The sequence below is a fragment of the Chlamydotis macqueenii genome, chromosome 10, assembly GCF_036417535.1.
Source record: "Chlamydotis macqueenii isolate bChlMac1 chromosome 10, bChlMac1.mat, whole genome shotgun sequence".
NCBI lineage: Eukaryota > Metazoa > Chordata > Aves > Otidiformes > Otididae > Chlamydotis > Chlamydotis macqueenii.
In genome coordinates this window covers 20,885,541-20,910,471 of record NC_141565.1, presented here as the reverse complement: position 1 = coordinate 20,910,471, position 24,931 = coordinate 20,885,541, and the positions used below count along the sequence as shown (strand labels likewise).

The following is a 24,931-nucleotide window of genomic DNA, read 5'->3' as shown; positions in this document are numbered from 1 at the left end:
GCTTTTTCCAGCTCTGCGACACGGACAGAGGATGCTTTTTATAAATGACAATTTCCCGTTAAACAGATGCAAATTTTCATACATTTAAACTTGGAATGAAGACACATCAATATATTAAGACAGATATATTTTTCATACTTTCACTGATACCTGGAAAGTTTAATTAAGTTGAAAGTCACCAACTTCAGCTGAAAATGCTGACTGCTGGCTGGTTAATTAGTTGCCTGTCTCATTGATTAGCAACTTCTGCAGTACGCGATTATAAATGGTTGTAATGTCTGCCTTGCTTCACAGCCTAATTAATATGATATAGGCTATTTAAAAATAGTGTCTTAGTTTGATTTATGAAATTAAATATGTATATTTTACTGCAAGATAAAAAATTTCAAATACAGAAGAAAAAACAAATTGAAGCACTGAAGTGATCATGTTCAGATTTTGCTTTTTCATCATAATACACAGGAAAGCTTTTCTAAAACTTGCAATAATGAGTCAGTACAGCCTGTCATGACTATATCCTTAATTTCAGGGCACGGACTGTCACAGCATTTGACAAACGCTTCCATAAACCAGCTTTAAACAACGTTCAGATGAATGAGCTGCACTACAGCATTCTGTGCTCTATTCGTTAACGGCAGTATTTATTGCGAGCAGCCCACTTCCTTGCCATAGACTGACTTTGAGCACAAACTTGCAAGAATCTATCAGCACTTGTTCTATTAATGTCCCAAATTCCATAAGACCTAGAACACTTGCGACAACCAGCTGCAGAAGGCAATGTGTTTTTCTGTGGGAGACCCTACAAAATCACATGGATGTTGTGAAAAGCCTCACTTTCTGCTATGGATGACATCAGCCAGTGAGGCTCTGCCAGCCTATTTACACGTTTAGCTGTCAGTGAAGGGTAATTCTGTTATCACCCACATTTATAGCGTTATAATTATCAAAGTTGAATTGACCCGTTCCCCTTTTATTCTGCTTGGATGATCACCCTTGATTGCTGCTTAGCCGAAAGACCTTTATCCAAATAATAACGATCGTTGCCAACATCATTTTCAGTCAAGTTAACGCTCCGCGGCATGAGGGAAGGGCAGAAGGCAAAACCAAGGGATTTAACCCCACAGGTCTGAGTGGAAAACTAATGGTTCTCCCAGTGGCTCCGGTTACTCTTCTAAATGATGAAAACATCCACGAAAGCATGGAGAAACAGGAAAGAAATGTTGTACCCACACAGGGCAGTGTCAGGGGATGAAATGTTTACACAGAGAGGTTTCTGACTAGTTACGCCAGACTTTCCCCAGCCATTCAAGATAAACAGCAGCAAACACAAGCTTCCAAACAAAAATCCCAGAAAGTGGGAGAACAAAGTTTTGCATGCAATGAATACATGTATCATTATTTCTAAATAAACACTGTAGCCCAGTACTGCAGTTCTCAGACCACACAAAGATGCCGTTGCCTAAATCCAACCCCAGAGACAGAGCCAGCAACAAACCTCAGCGCCCATGCCGGCAGGTTTTGCATTGCACCGCATCTCTCACCTTCTCGCTCTCCCTCAACGACCACGCAAGCGTTACCAAACGAGGTCCCTTTCCAGTAATATTTAGATTTTCTAAGAATCATGCAGTACTTTACCTATACAGGAATACACCAATCACCTCAATTTTTGCCATAAAACTTCATTTTTATGGGCAATTAAGAAGTATTTTGGGTCCATATTCTCCCCAATTTGATAGATGTTTGGAAAAGTAGGTATTTTTGTAACTCCCTAAATGAAATTTAATTTCAATACCTACATACTAATTCAAATGCAAAGAAGCTAAATTGAAAAGAGACATCACATAAAATGCACAGGGGAACAATACATAGCCAGATAGTTTGAACATCTGCTTATAAAAATGTCTGTATAGTCTCTTTTTTATTTAAAGTGCATAATCTTACCTCAATAACTTTGAGAAAGATCTAATTAAACTTGCCCAGATGGACTCACGATTTAAACAGAGAAAAACATAACATACCTAAATCATCTGTATGTAAAAGAGAAATGAGAAAGTTGCATTGATATGGCCTCTAACTTTATAATTTGGGAAATTATGGCCTAAATCAGCGTCAGGTCACATTTGGCAAGGGCTTCATTGCTGCCAGATCAGGAATGTGAAATGTGTACAGACCTCTTGTGAGGCTGTCAAATCCTCTGCAATCACAGGGAAACTTGCCATGTAATCCCTAAATAAGCATAAATTACACATAACCACATACATTTTCTTAGCTCCCCTTTACAGCTGAGTGATACTGTAGAATCCCGTTTTGGCAGCTGAAGTCTTCTGGTTTCTGTTTGAACTCATTTTTGCCCACCTCAGATATATAATTTTTCTTATCCCAGTGCCCTCTTCGCTTGAAGAATTCATCCCCTCTGAAGCTTCTTCCCCTCTCACTCTTTATTTCCCTAGTTTAAGCCCTTCTCTTTTTACCTCCAGCTTTGGTTGCTTCCTGCTAGAATTACACGTCCTCTGGCTTCAAACCTCTGTACTATAATACGCACCATCATATTAATATTAGTTATTACTATTAATGTCACCCATCACCACTGACAGCACCTCAAAAGCACCTTTAGTTCTGTTTCCACATTTTGACATATTAAGGAAGCTTCTGTCCATCCTTAGAGACAGTCTAGGCTTGCCCAGGAAACACAGCAGACTGGCATTGCCGAAGGAGAAGAAAGCACCGCATGAAGTTCCTAGCAGGGTTTTCAGTGCAGCAGCAAAATTTGACAGGCTTGGAAGAGAAGACGTGGGCAGGTGCACTTGGCAGTGGTGACGACCCTGCTTCTTTGACGTTTTGTCCCAAATTGAAATGAGAATTTTAATTGTACGAAGTTTGTAGAACTGTTCCCTAGCATTAGAGGAATGCTTTCTGGCTGGAGTTCAAGACACCTTAGCTCTAATGAGCAACTAAAAGTAGAAGGAAAGGACCTTCCCTGGTGTCGATGAAGGGAATGGACCTCTGCCAGCTCCTGCATCACTTCCACGGCATGTCTCGGGATCCCACACTGCCAACCATTATCCACAGCAAACTGGAATGCTCACTGGCTTTGCTTCACCACTTACAGCTGTTCTTACCTCAAAAGCTGTTACTTTTACAGCAGCATGTCCCATTACACCACAACAACTATCAGCTGTAACTAAATTGTCCCTTGGCATGGCGAAAGCACATTTATCACAGATCAGTTTAACCATATTCAACAGGTGGCAGTGGTGCTGGGGACACAGGTGGAGCTGATGCTGGAGTTGAACCAGTGGTTACCAGTTTCAGGGATTTTAATGTCACCCTGGAGTCCAGCCTCTGACAGGAAATAGATAAAACATAATTCCATGACCATTAAAAAAAAAATTAACAGAATTTCCCACAATAAGGGCTGTCCCCCTGCAGAAGTGACCTGTATCTTCGTCCAAGCGACCCATCTCCATCCCACCATTTACTGTCCTCTCCTGCCGGCAGCAGCCTGCCCCAGCTGTGACTAAGAGCAGCCTTTTATTCCAGAAGATGCCTGCCCAAAGCCCTTCACTGAAGTAACTATTACACACCACCCTTTATTGACAATTTAAAGCGCATTTTTAGACAGTTTTAAAAAACTTTAAAAGATTAAAACTTAAAAAGACTTTTTAAAAGTCTGAAGCAAAATCAGTGCAATAATCTCCAGCAGCGTATTTGCTCAGGTGGTAAGGTTGTATGATGCTAAGTACTCTATTTTCAGTGGAAAATCTATACTCCCAGCCAGCACACCGTGTTGTTGGTGTTACGTCACAGCTCTCCCGTGACCTTATCACCCACCAATATGGCAGATTCTTTAGGGAACCTCAGTAGAACCATGACATGAGAAAGCTGTTACAATCAAACTTTATTTTAACCTAGACCCTGTGCAGAGTGGGTCATTTTGCAAAACTTGTCCTCGAGGCCCTCTGCAGATCAGGTCGTTTTAACAAACACCCAAAACCCTCTGCGAACCGGTCATTTTAAGACATTCACCATGATTTGAGCTCAGAGGAAGCTTACAAAACTCACTCAGCCCTTGGTGGAGCCACCAATGGCAGCGTTTTCCCTCACCCCAGGCCCGTGGCACCAGACCGGCAGCCACTCTGCCCTGTCCCTGTTGCTGCGCGATTTTATGGGTGGCATGGTCTTGTATGTGTTCCCTGTCCTGCTGCTTCCACTGTCCTGACCCAAGGACTCCTTTAAATGAGAGGCGAGTACGTGACCAGCCCACCAACGGCTAATAGCTGCCTGCCCCAAAATGGCGCACTTGGGGTGAGATGCAGGGGGGGCCCTGGTCACAGCTCTAAGGTATCTGAAAATACAGGAGCTTAAAGTGAACAAAAAAACCCACTTGAATAATTCAGGAAAAACCCCAAACCATTAAGGAGAAGCCAGATCTCATCAGCAAAGCCTTCTCCAGCGACAGCTTACCAAGTGCCACGCAGCCGAGGGCCGGGTCGTGTTTGAGAAGTGATTATATTAATCAGCATCATTCAGCGCTTTATCTGTTCCAAGTGCTATGCAAACATTAATTAGGCAGTCGGGTACAGAAATGCAAAGTGCTGCAAAACTGACCAAAATATAAATTAATTAATTATGGAACTGCAACAGATTAATCATTTTCCAGCTACCCGCTAACATCAAAGCGCCAGTCGTGGGAACTACACAGCACCAGAAAAAATGCTGAACAAATTGAATTGCTGCATCGCTTATAGGAGACCATCATTTAATATGTACAACAGTACTTCTTGGTTTAATTATTTATATTCAGACATGAAATTAGCAGAATTTCTTTTGTACGTAACCTACATCTGCTTGAATAGAAGCATGAATTCAAATAGGCCTGTGAATATTCATCTTTGTACAAATTTTGAGGTTTAATTTTTCACAGAGCTGGATGCCTGATTTCATTGGAATGTATTGATATAAATTATGGTGATTTTTATCTAACAATGGAAAACACTTGAATATATATATATTTTTTTTTTTTTTCTCCAGGAATTACACAGCCATGCTTTAAACATTCTGGTCTGAACCACTGCTGAGGTATTGGTTATGCTGTATCAGCGTGTGACAGAGGAGAAAGAATGCCTGGACAGGAATTCATAGACTATTTTCCTACTAAAAAATGTTTTGGGAAAAAAATACCAAAAAAATAACCCACATTGAAAATAAGCTCTATAGAAATATTTCTAGGGTTTTTTTTTCTGTTTTTTTTTTCCTCTTGTGTGCATATTTCTAGATTAGCAAACTGCAGTTTTCAGCAGATAAAATCTGAAAAAATGCTTTTGTTCCACCTTAATAAAAAATGTGATAGAATTTGATATTGAAGCAATATTGTCCCTAGATTTGCAGAATTAAGTGCGAGTGTTGCTGGTATATCAGAAAACCAGTAACAGGCTTCTCTGTACAGACAGTCAAACAGCCCATTAATAAATACCTATCTAACTCCTGCTCTCATGGCTGAAACGATCTATAAATGTACATGTGGTCTTCTTCATATTAATTCATCCTAACCTTTCAGACGTGCGAGGCAAAGCAGCTAGTATCTAATTCTGGACAATTGTGAAACTCTAGCTTTTCACCTCACAGAGCATAAATATGTACAGAAATTGCCAGGTGACCTATGCAAACCACTCTGGGATGGCAACGCTGCTATCTCTAAGTTTCAGGATCACCTTCCATGTTCCAATAAAAAATTGCCAGTAACCTTCGTCCAGCCCATTTAATGTGTTGACAAACTTGTGGAAACAGAAGCGTTATTATAGAGCTACAAGATAAATTCCTTTATTGAAGTTATTGTGTTTACGCAGTGCTTGCTAAGAAAAAAGGAGGGCCAGACTTGCTGGTGTGATGCGTTTGTTGTGAGCAAAGATCTTTCTTTTTAAACGGCAAGAACAAATGGAAGGCCAGAAACCAAAGGTTTCTGAAACCAAGAAAAAGCTGAGACGGAGACCGGGGACAGGAGAACAAGCCAGACTCTGGCCACATGCACAGCGGAGCATAAACACTTCTCAAAAGCTACTAGGTTCCTTTTTTGTTTTCTGCCAAAATACAAGTGGATCTTCACGGTTAAATTCCATTATAAAATATGCATTGCACACTCACACAGCTAATGCGTCTATGCAACTGCAGCTTATTAACATGCAAATATGACTTCAGCACGGAAGCTCACTGCTACAGGAAGTTAATGAGGCAAAGAATTTCATAAGAGTCACAAAAATACAGAAATTTTCCTTTCATACTTGTCCACTGCATTACAGGCCTACGGCCTACGCCCCATCCCCAGTAACAGAAGCCTGTTTGGCCTTTTCTCTCCCCGTCGCTGTTCCCAAGCTGTACACAAACGCATTGAGGGTACACAACAGCTACGTGTTTGACGTTAACAAAGTCATGACTTGAAGACCTGTGTGTTATTTTTCACACCTCTTCAGCCTCTCATCTTACTCTCCCAGACTTAAAATGATCACCGCCACTACTGCTATTTAAGGAGTCTGACAGCCCTAACAAATCAGAGTTATTTGGCACCAAAGGGATAATTTGCAGTTACTGCTTCCAGAGCTGACACCTGAAGAAAAGACTCCTGAAAACATAATCAGAAACCCTGAACTGATATACATCAACTATCGGGTCCAAAGAAAGCATCGTTAGTTTTTATCAGTATGACCTCAGAACAACGAGAGAGAAAAGCAATCTGGAAAATACAGTCCCAGGCTGGGTGATGGATTGAAAGGGGGAGACAAGCTCAGAAAGACCTTTAGCAGCACTGCTGCCTTTCCGAGGGAGGCTGCATACCTCCCAAAATTAGTAGTAGATTTGCACCCCTACCTAGCTGGCGTAAGTACGTCCCGGGATTGATTTAGCTTTCTGAGTGTTTTATCCTGCTGTGAAGAACTGTAATATCTGAACACCCAGTACATAAAATCAATAGCAATATCCCACGTGAACTGTGAACAGCTCTGGCACGTCTTCCTTCTCCCGGCACGTTGGGAGCGGCCGATAACTGGTACCTTTAATGACACGTTTGGATGCTCTAAGTGCTTTGGGTTTGACAGCTGTTTAATGGCTTGAATGGCACGAATTTGGAAGTTTGCATGCAATTTCTAATGAACAGATGTTCATTTAGGAAGAGGAAAAAAAAAAAAAAAAAAGAAAAAAAAAGCCCAAGTAGCTGCTGGGACTGGCAGCAGTGGGAGCCCACCGGCTATGCCCAAAGTGGCACTGGGGCCACTGCCGCACGGGGACAGTGGGGCTGCTCGCCTCCACCGGGAGTTTTGACAGGGCAACCCACAAAAAGGTCATCCTCTACTAGCTGTGCTGCTCTCTGCGGCAGAGACAAGGATGAGAGTGATATCCTGGGCTGTGTGTCTGACACTGGGTAGAAGAAAAGTATTCCATTTTCAGGTTTAAGCTTATTGTCACAGGTAATTCAATACTTAACAGTTTCCCAGTTATCTGAGGGTCCACAAGGCCCTATGGAGGGTTGTTAGGTAACTTTTCTGCATCTTATTTTTACCTTTTTTTTTTTATAATTCAACAAATAATCTTTTTTTTTTTCTCAAGGATGAGTCAATAGTTTAATCAACATGAAAATAAAATACTACTTCCTAATTGTTTTAGGTTTTTTTTTGTTTGTTTGTGTTTTTTTTTTCTTTTTTAAACTTAGAGAAGAATTCAAGAGAAGAGTAACGAGTATCTATTGTAGACAGAAGGAAAGCTTCCATCCCTCCTGGGTAGCTTCAAAGTAGAGCCACTGTGGAGGGCAGCGGGAGGAGTGGTGTCCAGGAGAAGTGGGCAGCCTCAGGCTCCCCCATGCCTCCCTGCTTCTGAGCAGGACACAGCTTGGGAAGTTACCAGTCTCCTTTCAGCTTTTTCCTTGGGATCCACACATGAGGTTCTCCAAGAACCATAATTATCAACAGAGGCAAAGAAGCATCCTAAAACTAGGTCAAAAAAAAGAAAAAAAAAAAAAAGAACATAAAAAATAAAAATACCAAAATTAAGAGGGCTGAAGGTTTGTCTACAACCTTTTGTTTTACAGCTTTGTGCCTTTTGCATGAGACTGTGGAGCTGCTAAATAGCAACTCCTAAAACCAAGTACTTTACGGTCACCTCCTCCCATCTTGCAGAGTGCATCCATGCAGAACAAGATGATGCGAAGTTGTCCAGTACAGATTTCTCCTTAATTTTGGAATATTTAACAGCCAGATCTGAATGTTTTCACATAGTCCATAACACCACAGCGCTATGGAGAACACTCGCACAGTCCAGGAAGCATCCTGAGAGCATTAGTGAACAGCAGTGTCAAAAGAAGCCAGCTCAAACCACGTCCTTCAGCAAAATGAAACCTCACTCATCACCTAACAAAAAACTCAAAACTTTTGGCACTCCTCACCCCATAACTCTATTAAATCTCCCTCAGCAGGACAGAGAAACCGATGTCGTGCCCTGAAGATTTTCAGTGCACTGCAAAGATGAGAAAAAAATGCTGTTGCAGAATAGTGTGGGGAAAGTCAGTACTCATGAGATGCATTTTTCTACAAAACAGATGTTCAAGATAAGGACAATCCCCCAAACACATCCTCCTGAAACTTTATTTTGCTGACCCTAGACATTTTGCAGTAAATATTTTAAGTAAATTACAGTAAATATTTTGCATGCTTTCGTTTTTCCACTATTTTGTTTATTTGCTTAAAATAAAGGCTCATACTTCATGTATTCCCGCAGCCTGACTTCTCTAGGGTTGCAATTTCTGAAACACGTGTGGCACTGCATTGCAGAATCTCTCTGCCTCCAATTTTCTGCCAGCTCAGAATCTGTCATAGCACATTTAGAAAGACTTGAAACCCAATTTCCAAAATAGGTACCTGTAAGTACCGGCATAAAAGTGGCTTTGTGTTCAGTAGAGCTAAGTAAAAGAAAGTAAACACTATTATAAGTAGTTTGCTATTACCTAAAATTCTGAAAAAGTACCCTGACAATGTGCACGTATAAAAGGGAAGAAAGCACAAGGTACTAAAAGCAGTAGAATATTTGAGTGCCAAGCAGCAGATAAATTAGAGCAATCCAGATGAACACCAAGGTGACATAAACATTAATTAAAATATTAACACCCCCTCTCAGAACAAAATACATCTTAAAGAATAATGATACCAATTCAAGGAGGAAATAAGCAATAATCTCTGAATGGGAAAGACAGACTCAAAATAGACTTTGACAGCCCAGAGCCAGGGGTGGAACAACATAAGCCAGGTTCCCCCAGCTCACCGAGCAGCAGCCTACAAGCATCTCCTTGCACATCAGAATCGCAGAATGGTTTGGGTGGGAAGGGACTGTTAAAGCCCACCCAGTCCAACCCCCCTGCAAGGAGCAGCGACATCTCCAATCAGATCAGATTGCTCAGAGCCCCGTCCAACGTGGCCTTGAGAAGGTCAGCAAGGCTTTGGTGCAAGCTTTGCTGACCCTCTGCAAATCTGCAACATCTTCCAAGAATTGTTTCAGCTCCGGGAAAAAGGCACATTCCTCGGAAATTTTTTTGCCAGGAATGCTCAAAACATTGCAACTCTCAGGGAAGAAAAAGTTAAACAAGGGCAGTTATATCGCTGAAATATGTTATTCTAATTATTTGTTAAATGGAGCAAGGTCTTAGCTGTAACATAACACCGTTTTAATGGGATTTAAAGCTAAACTCCATGTAGGTTTAATTGAGCATTGAAACACATAGCACAAAACACGGGAAAACAACTTTCATCAACAGCAACTTTGAACTGGAAATGTGTAGAGCAGACCTTTGAAACATTTCGCTTTTGCTGCAGAGATCAACAGGAAAAGGAGCTTGTTAAGAGCATCAGCTCGATCTGTTCAGCACCCTTTCGTAACGCCGGGCATGGAGCAGGGACCTATTTTGCCATTTCATCACTGGCGGATAAAATGCGGTGCACTTTTGCATTAGTGTGAAATACAGGAGCATTCTTAAATCAAAAGTTTTCAAGTGACACTTTACCTGCGAGGCACACCATGAATGATTGCAGCACAAGCAGTTCCCATAGCAACCTCATCTTCAGCTTCCTGGGTTAGAGGAGATGAGTCCGGTAACTACAGAAGAGAACAGGGCTCCTTGGAAATTTTAGGCAATCTTTAATCTGTAAAAGAGAAAAGACAGATTACAAGGAGACTTTAGATTGCTGCTCCTTCCCCTTTTGGCAGTTTGTTTTTCTTTCCAGGAAAGTTGCATCTGAAAGCCAACAAAGAAACTTTTTAAACATTTCATTTAAAATCATTCTGATGAATGATTTGTAAATTGGGTTTACTCTGCAAGTTCTACTAACAATCATCACCACCATCTTCAGGTCAAAGCTGTAGATCTGAAGAACAAAAAAAAGAAGATTGTCAGCAGAAGTAAACAGAAACTTCCAGTGTAAATCAAATTTGCAGAAGTAGAGGTCTATGTACACTGGGTACCAGATGAGAATTACAAACTGTAATCCCAATCTGCATCTTCCACTTGGCTGCTGTGAGATTCCTTCTGCCTCTCAATTCTGTCACCAGCAGACTCACTCACTGCCTCTCTGGAGTAATCTGAAGTGTAGTTAGTTAACTCCGCAGATCACAGTTAACAGGACAGTTACAGGAACTGCTCTCACTTTTCCCTACAAACATCACACAGTACGTGAAGGACACTGTCTCTGTTAGGTGACACTTTCTAGGAAATGTTCCCACACTGCTCGGAAAAGGGGACAATTTTCCCATTTCACCCCCATTGTGATTGCCCAAAAATTCTTCCAAAAAAGTCCTTATATCATCTCCAGGTGAAACTTGATTTTTTTCTTCCTTGCACTCTATCACAACTTGTAAATAGTTTACATTTGTAAGCAGGCGATTTCAAGACTTCCTCAGCTTATCAGTGCAAAGTACCCCCCCAGAGCAACCCAGAGGGGACAAAAAATGCCTCCTTTTATGAAAGGAACCTTTTCCAGAGCAGACATTTAAATATTAAAAATAACTAAATCAAGTCAGACACACATTCTTATAATTTATGCATAGCACTGAAGGCTGGAAGTTCAGGGACCTTCATGCTCACAAGACAAACTGCGTGACTAATAGCATGTGAAGGGGTATCATGAGAGGTCTCAGATTGCTTTTGTGAGTTAAAATTGGTAAGATTCTTCTAATAAAGTCAGGTTCAATGCACTGAAAAGACTAAGAATCTTCATCTTCTGATCTGAAGATGCAACTTGGAAGGGGCAGAGATTAATTGAATATATTCCTCTATTCTCACATGGACTGATTAGGCTGGCTGGGGGCCAGCAGGAAGGACTAATCAATGAAAACTAATAACATCTTAAGTGAATGATTAGAGAATTACTTATTAGTTTTTGAGGAAAAAGTCATCATAGACCTTTACATTGATTGACATCAATAAGCAGTTAGTCTCTGTGTTTATAGCAAACTCAAGAAACATAATTTTTACCCTATATAGTTTTCAAACATGGACAAACGCTGTTGCTCCTCTGAGCACCAAATTCTGCTGGTTGTAGCTGCACCCGTTTCTACCAAAGGCAAGTCACTCTTGGTTTGACACTAGCTTGGGTGAGATTTGAGATAAATCTTGTATTCACCAGCCGCTGCTGAAATTCTTCTGTGTCCTCCTTTTCCCACGTATTACTCCCATCAATAAGCCCATCGTGCCACTCGTGGGGCTCTCCCCTTCATTACACCACAACATGTTACGATTGCTCTCCTTGCTCTCTGCAATAAGCTACATGGGACTGCAACAGAACAATCACTTGCAGCCTTCGATACCTCATTAAAAACACAAGAGGCGCAGCACTTACCAACTTAACCTAGTGCCAGGAACCCATTGACAGCACCTGCAGACCCGTCTGCAATCTGCCCGCGCAGGGACGGGCTGAACAGAATCACTCCTGCTATGTGGATTAATAACAGCAGCACTCAAGCTTCTCACAGTGCCGGTGGCAAGAAAAGTATTATATCTGCCTTTTGGTTAAAAAAAAAAACCCCTAGGAATATAAAAACCTGGACCTGACCAAAGTCCAGCAAAATGCCTCCATTTATTCCGTTTGCTTTGGGGACGGTGCTTCTGGAGACCTGATGGAGACGAGGGACAATACTTCATGGGAGACCACGAAGACAGCTGTCCCATTTGCAGTTCCCAAGGCTGTCTGCATAACATCCCTGACACTCCCCCTCAAATGAGGATTGTTCTTTTGGTATTTTATTCCCTGGTTTTCCATAGATGCAAGAAAATTCTTGGACAATCTTTAATTTATTACTCCTTCCCACTGCAGCTTCTTCTCTTACCAGAGCTTTTCCTGTGTCACCACCCCCTTTGGGAAAAATTCTAGCTACGTCGTGGTTTTTGCAAACTGATTTTTTCTCTGCTTTGGAAATCATGCTTGTCTAAGCATTTTAAGCACTAATAGAAAACATTTCAAAATTACTAATGTAAATTAGTTTTTCACTTATAAGGGCATTAAAAATAGCAGGCTCTTCCTTTTCTCCCAAGATGTTTTGACACAATCACTGGGTCTTGCTTTCAGCCAAAAATAAAAGCTACGCTAAAAATATACTTTTTTTAAATTTTTTTTTTTTAGTATTCAGCACAGTTAATTATTAAGCCCAGTGAAAAAGCTGAAAGTCTTCCCTATTACTTGGTTATCCAAAACATAATCCAGAGAACTGGCAGGCATCAGAAGGTCACGCATGTGCTTCAAAGAAAAATTTCTGCTATCTGAATAGAAACCAGTTGCTTCCAGTATCAATGAACTGTCTATACATGGCATTTGTGATGCCTGTTGGTATTTCCATCGATGTTAATGGGAACTCCATGCACTTATAGCAAAGTATATACTCTGTGGGAATTACCTTAGAACGTATTTCTAGAAGAGGCGCTAGCATGTATCATTTTCTAAATACATGGAATAGTACTGCATTCTGTTGTCATGGCCAGAATTGCTATCGCTGAATTAATATTGAAGCTTCAGAAGCACCATCTTCTCAGTGTTCTGTAATATCCCTCCCAGAAGCAGCACTGAAAATGGGCACCTGGAGACCAGCGGGTACCATCAGACCTGCCAGCACAACCACAAACCAATCCACACCCCAACTTCATGGCTCCATCTCCTAACACGGGCTCATACATTAGAGAACGTTTCCCTGAAGAGAAATGATGCCTGTCTTGGCATAAAAAGTAGTGAAAAGTAAATTAGATGATTACCATTAAAAATATTTTCTTGAGGTTAAAATATGGTGGTATTCAAGATATGGCTGCACTTTCATTTCTCATGATAGTTCCCTATTTCACATGTGAATGAGTCCAATCTTCAAAATGTTTTCCTGAAAACATAGCTGCTATTCGTATCATCAGGGCCATTGTTCAGAGCTGTGTAAAAACCGTTGAAACACCTTGACTTTTTATGGCAACAGCTTTAGGAAAGGCAACATTTGTGCACGAGCAAAAGATATATAATTGAAAAGATCCTTCCCGTTTCTAAATGTTTTCCAACTATGAAGTCCCAAGGGAGTTTGCTCTGCTTCTGAAGGAGAATATGAGACACCTGAAAACTTGCAGAGTTTAATATTTCATTTCTAGAAGGAAGCATATGCAGTTTCAGCACTACACAAGTTATGTTTTCAAGATGAAAATGAGATAGCTGTGCTTCGGTTTGGAAGTGCATCCCATTAGAAAACGTAGTGCCAACACGTGTGTGCAGACATCTTTTTAACTTCACTTTTGGCAATGCAGCCATCGAAAATTCTTTTGAAAGGCACCTTTGTTTGTAATTGGATTCTGAGGAAGAAAGTTGACACTAAGAGCTCTGACTACGATCTGGTATAAGGGAAAGAAGAAAAAAAAAAAGATCCATGCAGTAGAAGTATTTGTGGTGAATTTTTCTGAGTTAGTAGGCATAGCTCTATCAGAAATTCCTTTTGGATGTTTAATAATTAGCACTTCTGAAAAAAAAAAACCAAAATAGAAATGAAAAATCTAAGTCTAAGGTACATGGATGCATTCAGAACATGAAAAATACTTTTGTAGATATAATTTGCACTATATGAACTCCTAATTTTGTGAATAATCTGAAGGAAAATTCACAAAACGTGCCTAAGATCCCTAAGTATTGCAGCAGTAGCAAGAAGCAAGCCTTAGCAAACACCTCACGTTTTCCTGCTGCACATTGGTGTGCTGCACAGTGCCAATTCTGCTAAACTCCAAAATAAATCACTGCTAATGAAGCATGCTGCACATACAGACAGCAACAGGCATCTTTTAATCACCTCAAAGGAAGAGCTAAGGGTAAGCACAAAACACACTGAGCGCTAACATCTGAGTTGTCAGATTTAAGGTGGTGCCTACCCTCCGACTGTCACAGATCGGACCTGAGGGCAAGAGTAAATATCTGACACGAATGCACTGCTTTCCTGAAGAGCAACATTAATTCATGGTGCCAAAACGTCCAAAAACTTACTTAGCTTTTTAAAGAGCAGCACAGTATCTTAAAAATAATCTTCAGGCTTGGATGCAGAAGAGAGAACCACGCTAAGGGTTACCCAACTACTGTCTGGTTACACAGAACTTGGGGCCGTACAGCTTCTGAGAGGACATGATGTTTCCAAGCTTTGGTAAAAGGGCATACGGCAAACGTACGCAAGAACGTACTGGATGCACATCGCAGGTCAAGTCTAGAAAGACCAGTCTCAGCAAAATCTGAGCACCAAGGTTTAGCCTAAACTCAAATTCATCTCCTCGACACAAAAAAAAAAAAAAGTAGAAAATAAGCCCCAGAAAGTTTTCTGAGGCTCAAAAGAAACCCTTCTCCCTAAGATGAAGATAACTTCTCCAAATAAACACATACAAAAAGGTCTATTTCCATCAAAGGTGTGGTTGCTAGATGCTTCACAAATCTTAGTAACATAACTAAAAAGAACTCTGCAAAGCTACACTAAAATGCCGTTATCCATTCCCACGTCTCCAAACATACTTTCCAAAAGTTTACAGACTTCACAGACCCGGCAGTGCAGGAGTCAGTCCTGTTTTCTGATGGGACACTATAACGTGTGTTTGTTTAAGCTTTTAACACCCAAGGAGCAGAGTTAAGAGAAATATTGGAAAGGAAATACTTCGCTGTAAGTGAAATGATTTAACTTCAGAAGATTTTAAACCTTTTACTTGAACTTCTGATTTTTGACCCCTTCACACCACATCCAATGGACAATGCAGTCATTTTTGTCACAACAACTACAATGAAGTAGACTGGCCACCAGTTCCTTTAGAGTCCCCAAAATGCTCCAAAGAACAAGGCATCCTCTCTGGGAAGAGACATTCACGAAACCCAGTGTTCACTGGTAGCACAGCTTACCTCGTCCTCCTTAGGGTACGCCTGCCACACTTCCCTCAAATGATTTTAAGGAGGGAGGATTTTGAAAATTTAAATTCTGGGAGAGGACTTAACACCAAAATTCATTTCTCCTCCTCACTATGTGGCAGGCAAAATTATCTGCTTATTTTTAAGGACAGATACACACACAGTCTGCCTGCATGCAGTCTATCTGTGACCGGAACTCACCCTTGCAGATCTCTTTGCAGGACAGGTGGTTTTTCTATTTTATCACTTTGGAAATCTCCAGTTTAGACTTCACCTGAGGCCAATTCCTTAACTTTACTGAAGGGTGGCCAAAACTGACGGAAAAGTCATAGTTGGAGGGTAATTATTGAAAGTTCACTGACAAAATGAGTCTGTCCTTGGTCTCAGCTTTCCCAGCATTTTTATTAATAGCGATGGTGGAGAAGAAGGTGTGCTTATTCAGTCTGCTGGTGACACTAAGAGGCTGCAGGTACCTCTGAGGATGTGAACGTAATTCAAAATCATCTTGACCAACTGAACATAAAACCAGACTAAAAGAGAAAGATGGAATCAAGTAAAAGACAAGCTCTGCGTACTGCATTAAATAGTTTGCTGTGTTAAATAGCACAAACACATGCTGGGGAGCAACCGTCCGGATGACAGCTCTGCACCGACCCACACATGTCTGAACATGTCAGCAACGCCCTGTGACTGCATGAGCAAAAAACCCTGCCCAGGATGCGTAAACCAGGTCTGCAGGTCCTTTTCATCTGAAGATTCCTGCTAGGTAAGCAACCTGTCACTCTCCCCAGCACTAGGGGCTCAGATGCAGTGTTACATGTATGCACATAGTGCTGCACGTCAAGGAAGATTTGCCCCAAACAGAAGCATCCAAAGCAGAACATCACAAAGGATTAGAGGTCCATAAAACATGTCCCATAGATAAAAACCAAATAGACTTGCTTAGCTTGAAGAATAATGAAGAGAAAAATACCAACGGTATTAAAAGATGTAAGAGACTGTTGGAAATAGAAAGAAATTTGGAAGCGGATGGAGAGAATTCCAAACACTGGGATTCTCCAGACCCATTGCTGCTGGGTATGAGGCAAGATTGTTCCCCATCTGACTCAGAAATTGGAAGAACAATAACCTCAAGCCTGCAATAATTAACTGAAACTCACTCAGACTAAATGGTAGCATGGAGATGACCTCCATAAATGAAAGTTAAAGAAACTGGTCAGCTTAAGTAAGGGGTCACGGAGCAAAAGTAATGAGGCTTATTTCATGTAACAGACAAACAAGGTTTTTCTTAAATGAAATTGCTTTATCTGTGAAAATGGTTAAACAGTGTTATTCCAGGAGACAAGCACGAGGAATTCATTCACACCAAGATTGTGGCAGATAGAAAATGCTAACAGCAGTTAGGGAAAGGAGCAGGATTAGATCTCATTCAATGGGACTACAGTTCAATACGTCAGTCCATAAGGATGCAAAAATACCCTTCTCACAGCTTACTGTTCAAAAGCAATGAGGAGGTTGGACACTTTTGTGAGCATGTTAGCGTGAGGGGCAGGAATGGCATCATCTAGGGTAGACCAGCGAGACCCCAGCAGTCATGGAAGAGATGATTCTGAAGGGCTCTGAATCGTCCAAGATGCTTACACCACAGGCGGCTTTTGAACGTGTTGCTCAGAAATAGCTGGTAGCCCATGCTGCTAGAGAACATCGCTGTGATACACTCCTCCAAGAAGCACCCTGGGTATGGGCAGCTCTGGTCCCTCCCTGGCCCTGGCCCAGATTCAGCAAAGCTTCAGATTTCTAACCCGGATCCAGCCTCTCAATACTCCGCTGAGTCCAGGCCTGTGCGTTCGGAGAGGCACAGGCTCTCTTCAGCAGATGCAATCAGTGACCCGCAAAACTGAACATCCAAAAATAGAAGGTGCCTAAAAGATTTGTCCCCGAAAGTGTAAATCTTCAAAGTAATAACTTTTTGATGTACACATTGCTGAATTTTTTCAGCACTCAAAAGACAGGTTTTTTTCTGCTGTGGTAGCTGTTGTTATGTGTCCTGAGATAAATACTGGCCTTCCCTTTCACATAAGGGAAGAGAAAAGGGAATTTGAAAAGACGGCCCAGGGAGATGAAGGGTAGGGGGAGTGTGCTGGTGGCATCTCTCACCGAGCTCTCCTCGTTCTCACAGCACGTCTGTCAGATCCTGATCTATCTCAAGCTGCTTTGCTGAAATTATCCCTTCTGGAGTTGCACTTATACACAATTCACACATTATGAAATATATACAACATATTGTGCCTGATAAAACAAATGACACATATGGAGCATGTTTCTGAGACACACTTATGATAAATGGGAATGAAATGCTTCAAAAAATTAATTATCTTAAAAAAAAAAAGAGACTGAGAAAAACAATGTCAGTTTTTACATCGTGTTTCCTCCTTTGGGCATTCATTCATATTCACTAGATAGAGATTTCATTTCACTGCATCAAGGAAGTTACAGCACCTCAACAAGATGCAAGATCCCAACTCTCTCCAGTCATTTGTATTTGTCAGGCTGCTGGGTCTTTGTCAGTGCGCTGTGACTGAGCCACCTCCTCACCGTCACGCACCCGCCACCGCTCGGTCCCCACCCAAGGAGGATGCCGAGGGACACATGCACACGGGAAGCGAGGGTTACATCCGTCAGATTAAGACAATCAATATAATTCTAACAATGCCAGCACAGATTGCTGAAGGAATAACTCAGTAGGCACCCACTGCTGTGAATTACAATCCCTAGAGTTTAAATACAGTTTTTTCTACTCCCTTGCCTGGATGCAAGTGCTCTGTAACATGCTCATGCTATATATCCCCTAAGAAACTGGCTGGTGGGCCAGCTCTGCTCATAGTGGGGCACGTAGGGAGCATCCTTGTTGCTGATGTGCATAGAAGGAACCATCCCTGACACCATCCCTTCCTGATTTGTTAGATTAGAAACTCTTAGAAGCAACACACCTACTTTATCTTTATGCAGAATCTTACACCACAGCTTAAAACACAATTAGAGACTTTGGATTATACAAAAATAGTCAGCTAATAACAGGCACGCACACTTTTAACATTTTACCTGACCACACTTAATCATCAGCCAGAACAACTTAACGGAAGCAAGCAATCCATCTCAAACGCTGCGTATTCCCGGCTGCTCAACACCTCCCTTTACCCTCTGAACCCGTGAATTAGAGCACAACTTTCCAGCGAAGAAAAAATGAAAGCAATTAAAGCTTTTTAATTACTAGCCACTAACTACCACACACCAGCCTATTACAACCCTTACTCTTTGTTTCTTGCTCCCAGGAAACGATAATTGCCCTGGAAAACCTGAATAATTTGTAAGCATGCATCATCTCTAGGTAGGAAGACTTGAGCAACTAAAGGCAAGTCTAAATGAAGGCTACTGGTGTTAATTAGGGTCACTATATATTGTTCTACCTTTGCCATGGGAAGGGATGTATCGGGAAACACTCACCTGAGGCAGCACCTACCAGATAACACCCAGCTTTTCTCAACACAAGAAAAGTCCATCACACTACAAACTCAGGAGACACTTGTCTCAAACCAGGAGTAACGTTATCGTAATAAAAAGCTGCAGGCAGTGAAACTGCATAGCCTGGCATTTTCTACAAATCAGAAATTACTCTTTTTTAGAGAGTCTTTTACTGAAGATGGTCTAGAACAGTTACCTTAAAACTCACCAATTCTAAAACAATTCCCAGCTTCACGCAGAGTACAATTTTCAGTGCAGTATTGGAAATGAATGGCCATCCTGTATATCCCAGCAATAAAGGATAAACTCTGCATAAAATGCCAGCTTTAGAGACAGCAAAACTAGCTTGAAGTGAAAACGATATTTGAGTTGGTATTCTGTAGATCCAGCTCTTTTCTCCTAGCCATATCACTGATCCATCACCAATGGAAGCAGTCTATGAAGCCCATTACATGTTCAATTTTTTTTTTCTTCCTTTTTTTTTTTCCTGATAGCAAAGACCGTCAGTGACAGACCTGAACGCAGAGCAGAGCACACGACCAAACCTGGCTGCCAGGCAGGACCCTCCAGCCACCTCTGAAGCAAACCCAGCCCATCCTGGTCTCCCAGCAGCCTCTTCCCACCAGAGAATACATATGCGCTGGCAAACACCAGGATACAAAAATAAACTGTCAGCCAAAGCAGGGTATAAACCACCATCTGACTTCTGATCATAAATTTCCTAAAGAACTAAGGGTTCATTTATTGCTGTTTTAGTTCAACAGAACGTTGCACCAAAGAAACAAGGCTCAAGGGATTCTGCGTGACAATGAAGATGTTTTTATCCCTAGGTCACTGCTTCAAGATAATGAATCGAGACAGCTTCTCTCTCTGAACAGAGACAGATGAGTAACATTCCAAGTTATCATTCACATTTGAATGGGTTCATTCCCAAAATACACATTAGAGAGCATTATCTTGTCCAGAAGACAAAAAAAATGATGTGAAAATACTGAAGATATTTCTGGAATATCAGAATCTAAAAAATCAGCATCTTAATGACATTTTACTTTTCACTTCTGGAGCTTACAAAATAATCCATTGTACTTCAAAGACGAAAGGAGAGCTTTCTCCGTGGAAGTTCCACAGGGGGAATTGAGCGCATTGGATACGCATGCACGTTATGAAGAGCGCTTTGCTCGGACCGCCAACTTCCTTCAGTGCTACAAACTGGATGTTTCTTAAGAGAGCATAAAATGGAATTTTGAAAGGAAAAACAACAAGCAAGTTTATTAACTTTGAAAAGTTGATAAGCCAGTCTCGTACTCAGCGCATTCCTGGGAACGCGCACTATAAAAACAATTCCCTCATCACCTATTACCGGCAGAAGGTTTCAAAACCAGGTAATTGAGGTGTTTGGACCCAGGATTGTTTTTAACTGTTTTGCTAAATTCAAAAATCATCTAGGGAAAGGAAAAAAAAAACCACTAACCATTTTGATATCCCTGTTACAAGATTATTTCGTGTTTTGTTTTCCGGTCAAAGTTTATTTTAAAAGGTTGACTAGAATTCAAGTGTTTGAAGGGAACTGCTTTCCCCCTCTGACTTTTCCAAGGACAAGGTTGAGAGCTTAGTGCTTTGTTTCTGCTGGGATGCCATTAAAGTTTCACTCATCTCAGACAAAAAGAAAACTTCAACTGATTTTTCAAACTAATGGCATCCAGTGAGCCATATATATTTTGTTCTTACTGACAAAAAAAAGGCTTCTACAGCAGTTGGAAGCAGAAGTAAAGGAATAGATTTAACTCCCTAGTATCTCCTGGCAGACTGAGGCCTACATTCTAGCTCTTAGGGGATCTTTTAAAAAATTAACATGGTCCAAAATTAAGAGCTGGGTAAAGAGTAGCTAAAAGTTCAATGTGCCTGTGTTTATTAAAAAGTGAAACCTATACTTCAGTGATTGTATCTCATAACAATTTTAGAGGACTTTGAGGTGGCACTGCAAAATATTTTCTGAAATATTTCCAGCTGACAACCCTTTGGTATGTTTATTCACGTTGAATTTGAGATTCACAGCCTGGGAAGAGTAATGTCCCAGAAGACTTTTGCAAATAATCAAAACAAGTTATATATCAAATATTCAAAACAATAACCAAGCTGATCTAAATGATCAGCTACGCACGGTGGGCGCCAGAACGGCACACGGCTGAGGCCCATGGCCTGACCCCTGTGACCCATTGCTCATCCGGGATACCGAGTTCTTCATGAAACCCCTCAATTCCTGAACTATGAAAAATCAGCTGCAGAAAATATTTCTCACAACTTCTTGTTACTCCTCTTGTATAAAATATTAAAAATATATTTTAAGCTGTGAATACTTACATAAAGTTCTAAAAAATCCACTAAACTTATTTTGTGATAAATGTACCTCATTTTTCACTCTTTAAAAAAACCCCCAGATATATTTACTTCTAATGGGCCTGTCCAATATACAGCTATATTTAGCATTATCTATATAAAATTTTTATTCAAGCAACACTAAAATACAAATCAACCATGTACAAAATCTATTTATTTTTTTTTTAATTGCTGGCAGTAAGTAGGATTGAATAACAAACGTAAACTCCTGGGCCTGGCTCTCAGAGGATGCAATGCCCAGGGAATAGCTGCTTATTCTAGAACTCAGAGAAGACATTTTGCCCCTCAAAGCTTTTCAGTATTTTCCTCTAGCAGAATTTAAGGTAAGAAACACCAGAATCATGCAGGAAAAAAAAAAAGTATATACATTTTGCACATTTTACATGCGTTGCGTGGCCAGCTCACACGCTGTCTGGTAGCTTAAATCTGTTTCACAAAGGTACCGAGCTGGGGTTGCTCTGCACCACATTTCAAGTTGGTGAGGAGATCCCGGCAATCTTAACTCTGCATTGTGCTAGCCCAGAAATCTTGATGCATCTTAGTAGCACTCTTATTTACATAATCTTTAAAGCAAGTTTCTGTATGCATATTTAAAACACAACGTGGCTGCTCTACCCTTGCCTCCGGCTGTCAATTGGTTTGTAAGAGACAAAAACTATCTTGGGGCGGTTCAAACGCTGTACTACAAATGAGCCCTGACAAAAGTTTGACATGAGGTGTCGGAAAGCACTCCCTGCTCTGCAGGTTGTCTTCCCATGAACCCTTTCCTTGAGAGGCAAAGCTCAGATCGCATGGACTCCTTTAACACGGCTGCCTTCACAGTCATGTCTCCACCATGCCTGGCATCCTGTTTACAGGATTAAATCCTATTTTATTTGCATTTGAAGGTGGCGGCAGTGCCCTTGCCTTCAACCTTACGTTTCGGCTGCTCTCAGCAGTTCTCCTGCCTGCAGCATGCGTTCGGTACTCCATCCTCACCACCTTCATGTCTGGAGTTGGCGGCGGCACAGTTTTAAGGTGCAAAGCCAAACGGCTCTGCTGTTTTTGTGAAACTAAGGAACCCACGCAATAAGACAACACAGAGAAATATGAGAATTTTACAGACTCCCAACCTGCTTTTCCTCCAGCTATCAGTGGACTGTTTCCAGCAGTGAGGCCGGGATCACACACGGGTTTATCAAGTGAAGGCGCTGGACGCCTCTTGCACGTCCTTTGGGATCTTTCTTACTGCAGAAATAGTGATGTAACCATTTCCTTTGCCAGTCTAAAGACACAGCTGTGTAAAATCTTGTTTGTGATATTTTGCTATCAAGTAGCCTGCTTTTAAACCTAAAAGTGTTAGTTGCACAAAAAAAAAAAAAAAAAAAAAAGGGAAGTTAAAAAGTTAAAAGGGAAGCAGATAAATGGAGGTCTTGCCTTGACCATGGACATACAGAATGGGCTAATTTAGCCTCAAAATCAGTTGATTGGAATGGTTCAGATCTTCAGCCTGGACTAGACTGAAGTTTTTCCTCCCACTGGGAGAGTAAATCTTCCAAAACCAACCACGGAAGCAGCCATAGGAAGAGCACCAAAGGCTAAAAGGATCTGTTTGCCATGGCAGTACCACCACCTGATAGCAGCTCTGACGGAGAAGCAAACCAAGGCTCAGTGTAGAAAGAGAAGTGAGCGCTGCTGCTCAGGCAATGATGTCTCCTGGGGTTATTGAGTTTGAACTCAGAGAAGAAATAGGGTGTAAGAGGAATCATATTGGCCTCTTCATAGATAGGAACTTCATCAGCAATTTTGAAACCTTCCCAATTGCAGATGACTACAGTTGAAAACAAGTGCCGTGGGCATGGCAGTGGGCACCTGCCTGATCTGGCTGGAGGTGACGGCCACCAAGAGCCACACCTGCCCATCACTGCTGGGGACACCCGGAGCTGGAGGAGTCATGGTCATGCTTGGCTTTGCGCCTAGGAGCTCCTTGGAGATACCTCCTGCCGGGACAATAAATCTCTGCAGAAGATGATTTAAAAACTGTATCTGGGCCCCGAGTGACTTGCTATAAAAGTAAGGGGTGGGTAGGAGCTCCTGGCGATTTCAGGTGAGGCGAGTTGTCTCCGTGATGCAAAGCGTGACCAGCAGACCAACAACACGCAGGGCGCACAGCAAAACAAAATGGCTCCTGTGACACCTCTGCGTAATCACTGCCGTTATTTGGTACGTTCCATAATGCAATCCTTTTGCTCTGATTTAATTACTAAACATAAAAGGAAATAAACTTCAGAACAAAAACGAAGAAATTACACTGCATGTAATTTATGGGCGCTATTCTTCAGCTGAATGCCATAAAACCCTGCGTGTTTACGATACCCTATTAGGGGGCTGAAAACAGGCTTGCATTTGCCTATATTGACTATTGCAGATGATGTGATATTACTGCCTTTTCCTGCCTCTGCCATTTTTCATAAAAGTAGTGTATTTGTTTAAAGACATCCTTGAAAAAGGAAAAAAAAAAGAAAAAAGAAAAAAGAAAAAAATTGAAAAAAAAAAAGGGGAAAAAAGAAAAAACGGGAAAAAAAAAAGAAAAAAAAAAAGGCTGGCTGTGTTCTCCCTCATTGCCTGAGGCTGTCAAGCTGGAAAGTGTCGAGCAGCTGGCAGAAGTACACAAAAGAAGGGGGCACCACGCAGTTTTGTTTGCAATTTGGAATCAGTTATTGGAGGAAGCAACCCCACGGCCAGACAAAACAAGAACCACCTCTGCAGTGGATAACTATGTCAAGTGATCTGAGCCGCACGGTGTTGCAGGAATGGCTGGGTGGCAGCGTGAGGATTTATTGAGATATCACATTAAGCGTTTGGTTTTCTTGTCATAGGAAACAGATGAAAGGAAATAAGGTTTGCAAACTTGACTGCAGCATTGATTTATGTATAACAGCTTCAAAACGCATGAAGAGAAACATGTGTTCATGCTATCCCCGGCTTAGGGCTCCGCGTACCCTCCACTCCTGTGAGCAGAAGACCTGCAAGGAACAGAGGATGCTCCCGTTGCCTCTTGGAAGCTGCTCCCCCTTCCCAAGCCACAGCCATGGCCCAGGAATTGCTGCCTGGACTCCTGGCTCCTACAGGATCCAAATTCAGCCCGTCCTCCAAAGAAGCAGCATCTCCTGCCAGCTTGCAGACAGACCCCGCTACCTACCAAACCACACAAACCATGCAACCTGGTACTTCATCAAAACGTTGCTTTTTACTGCTTATTAAATCCCATTGTAATATCTCCTAAAGCACTAATTGTCAACTTTTCAACTTTCATCTGCATCTTATCTTTGTGTGCCAACTCATTTCCAGCCATAGTCAATATTTTCCACTTTTCATTTTGAATGGATGGAGCTGTCAACTCAAATGTAATACATTCAATATTTGGCAAAACTTAATGATTTCAAGGCATTTCTGGGACAACTTCTTTAAAAAAAAAAAAATTATAACATCTTGAATTGAAAATAAAATAGAGTCCAAAAGCAGGAAACAATGAGTACGGAATTTAAAAAGGGATGAAAAGCATGCCTGAGTGAAAACATCACCCACTTCAGCTTCATAGGTTTGAAGTTAGG

At 41.4% G+C, this 24,931-nt stretch overlaps 1 protein-coding gene across 3 annotated transcripts in view; it reads right to left on the bottom strand.

Moving 5' to 3' along the window:
• The window catches only part of LOC104482062 (contactin-4), a 321,299-nt gene that overhangs the window by 137,765 nt on the left and 158,603 nt on the right, over nucleotides 1–24,931 (bottom strand). For all 3 annotated transcript variants that reach the window (XM_086755278.1, XM_086755277.1, XM_086755279.1), the window contains one exon: nucleotides 10,037–10,175. In XM_086755278.1, the coding sequence (XP_086611404.1) occupies nucleotides 10,037–10,091 (55 nt within the window). In that variant the 5' untranslated portion in view covers nucleotides 10,092–10,175. The remainder of the gene's footprint in view (nucleotides 1–10,036; nucleotides 10,176–24,931) is intronic.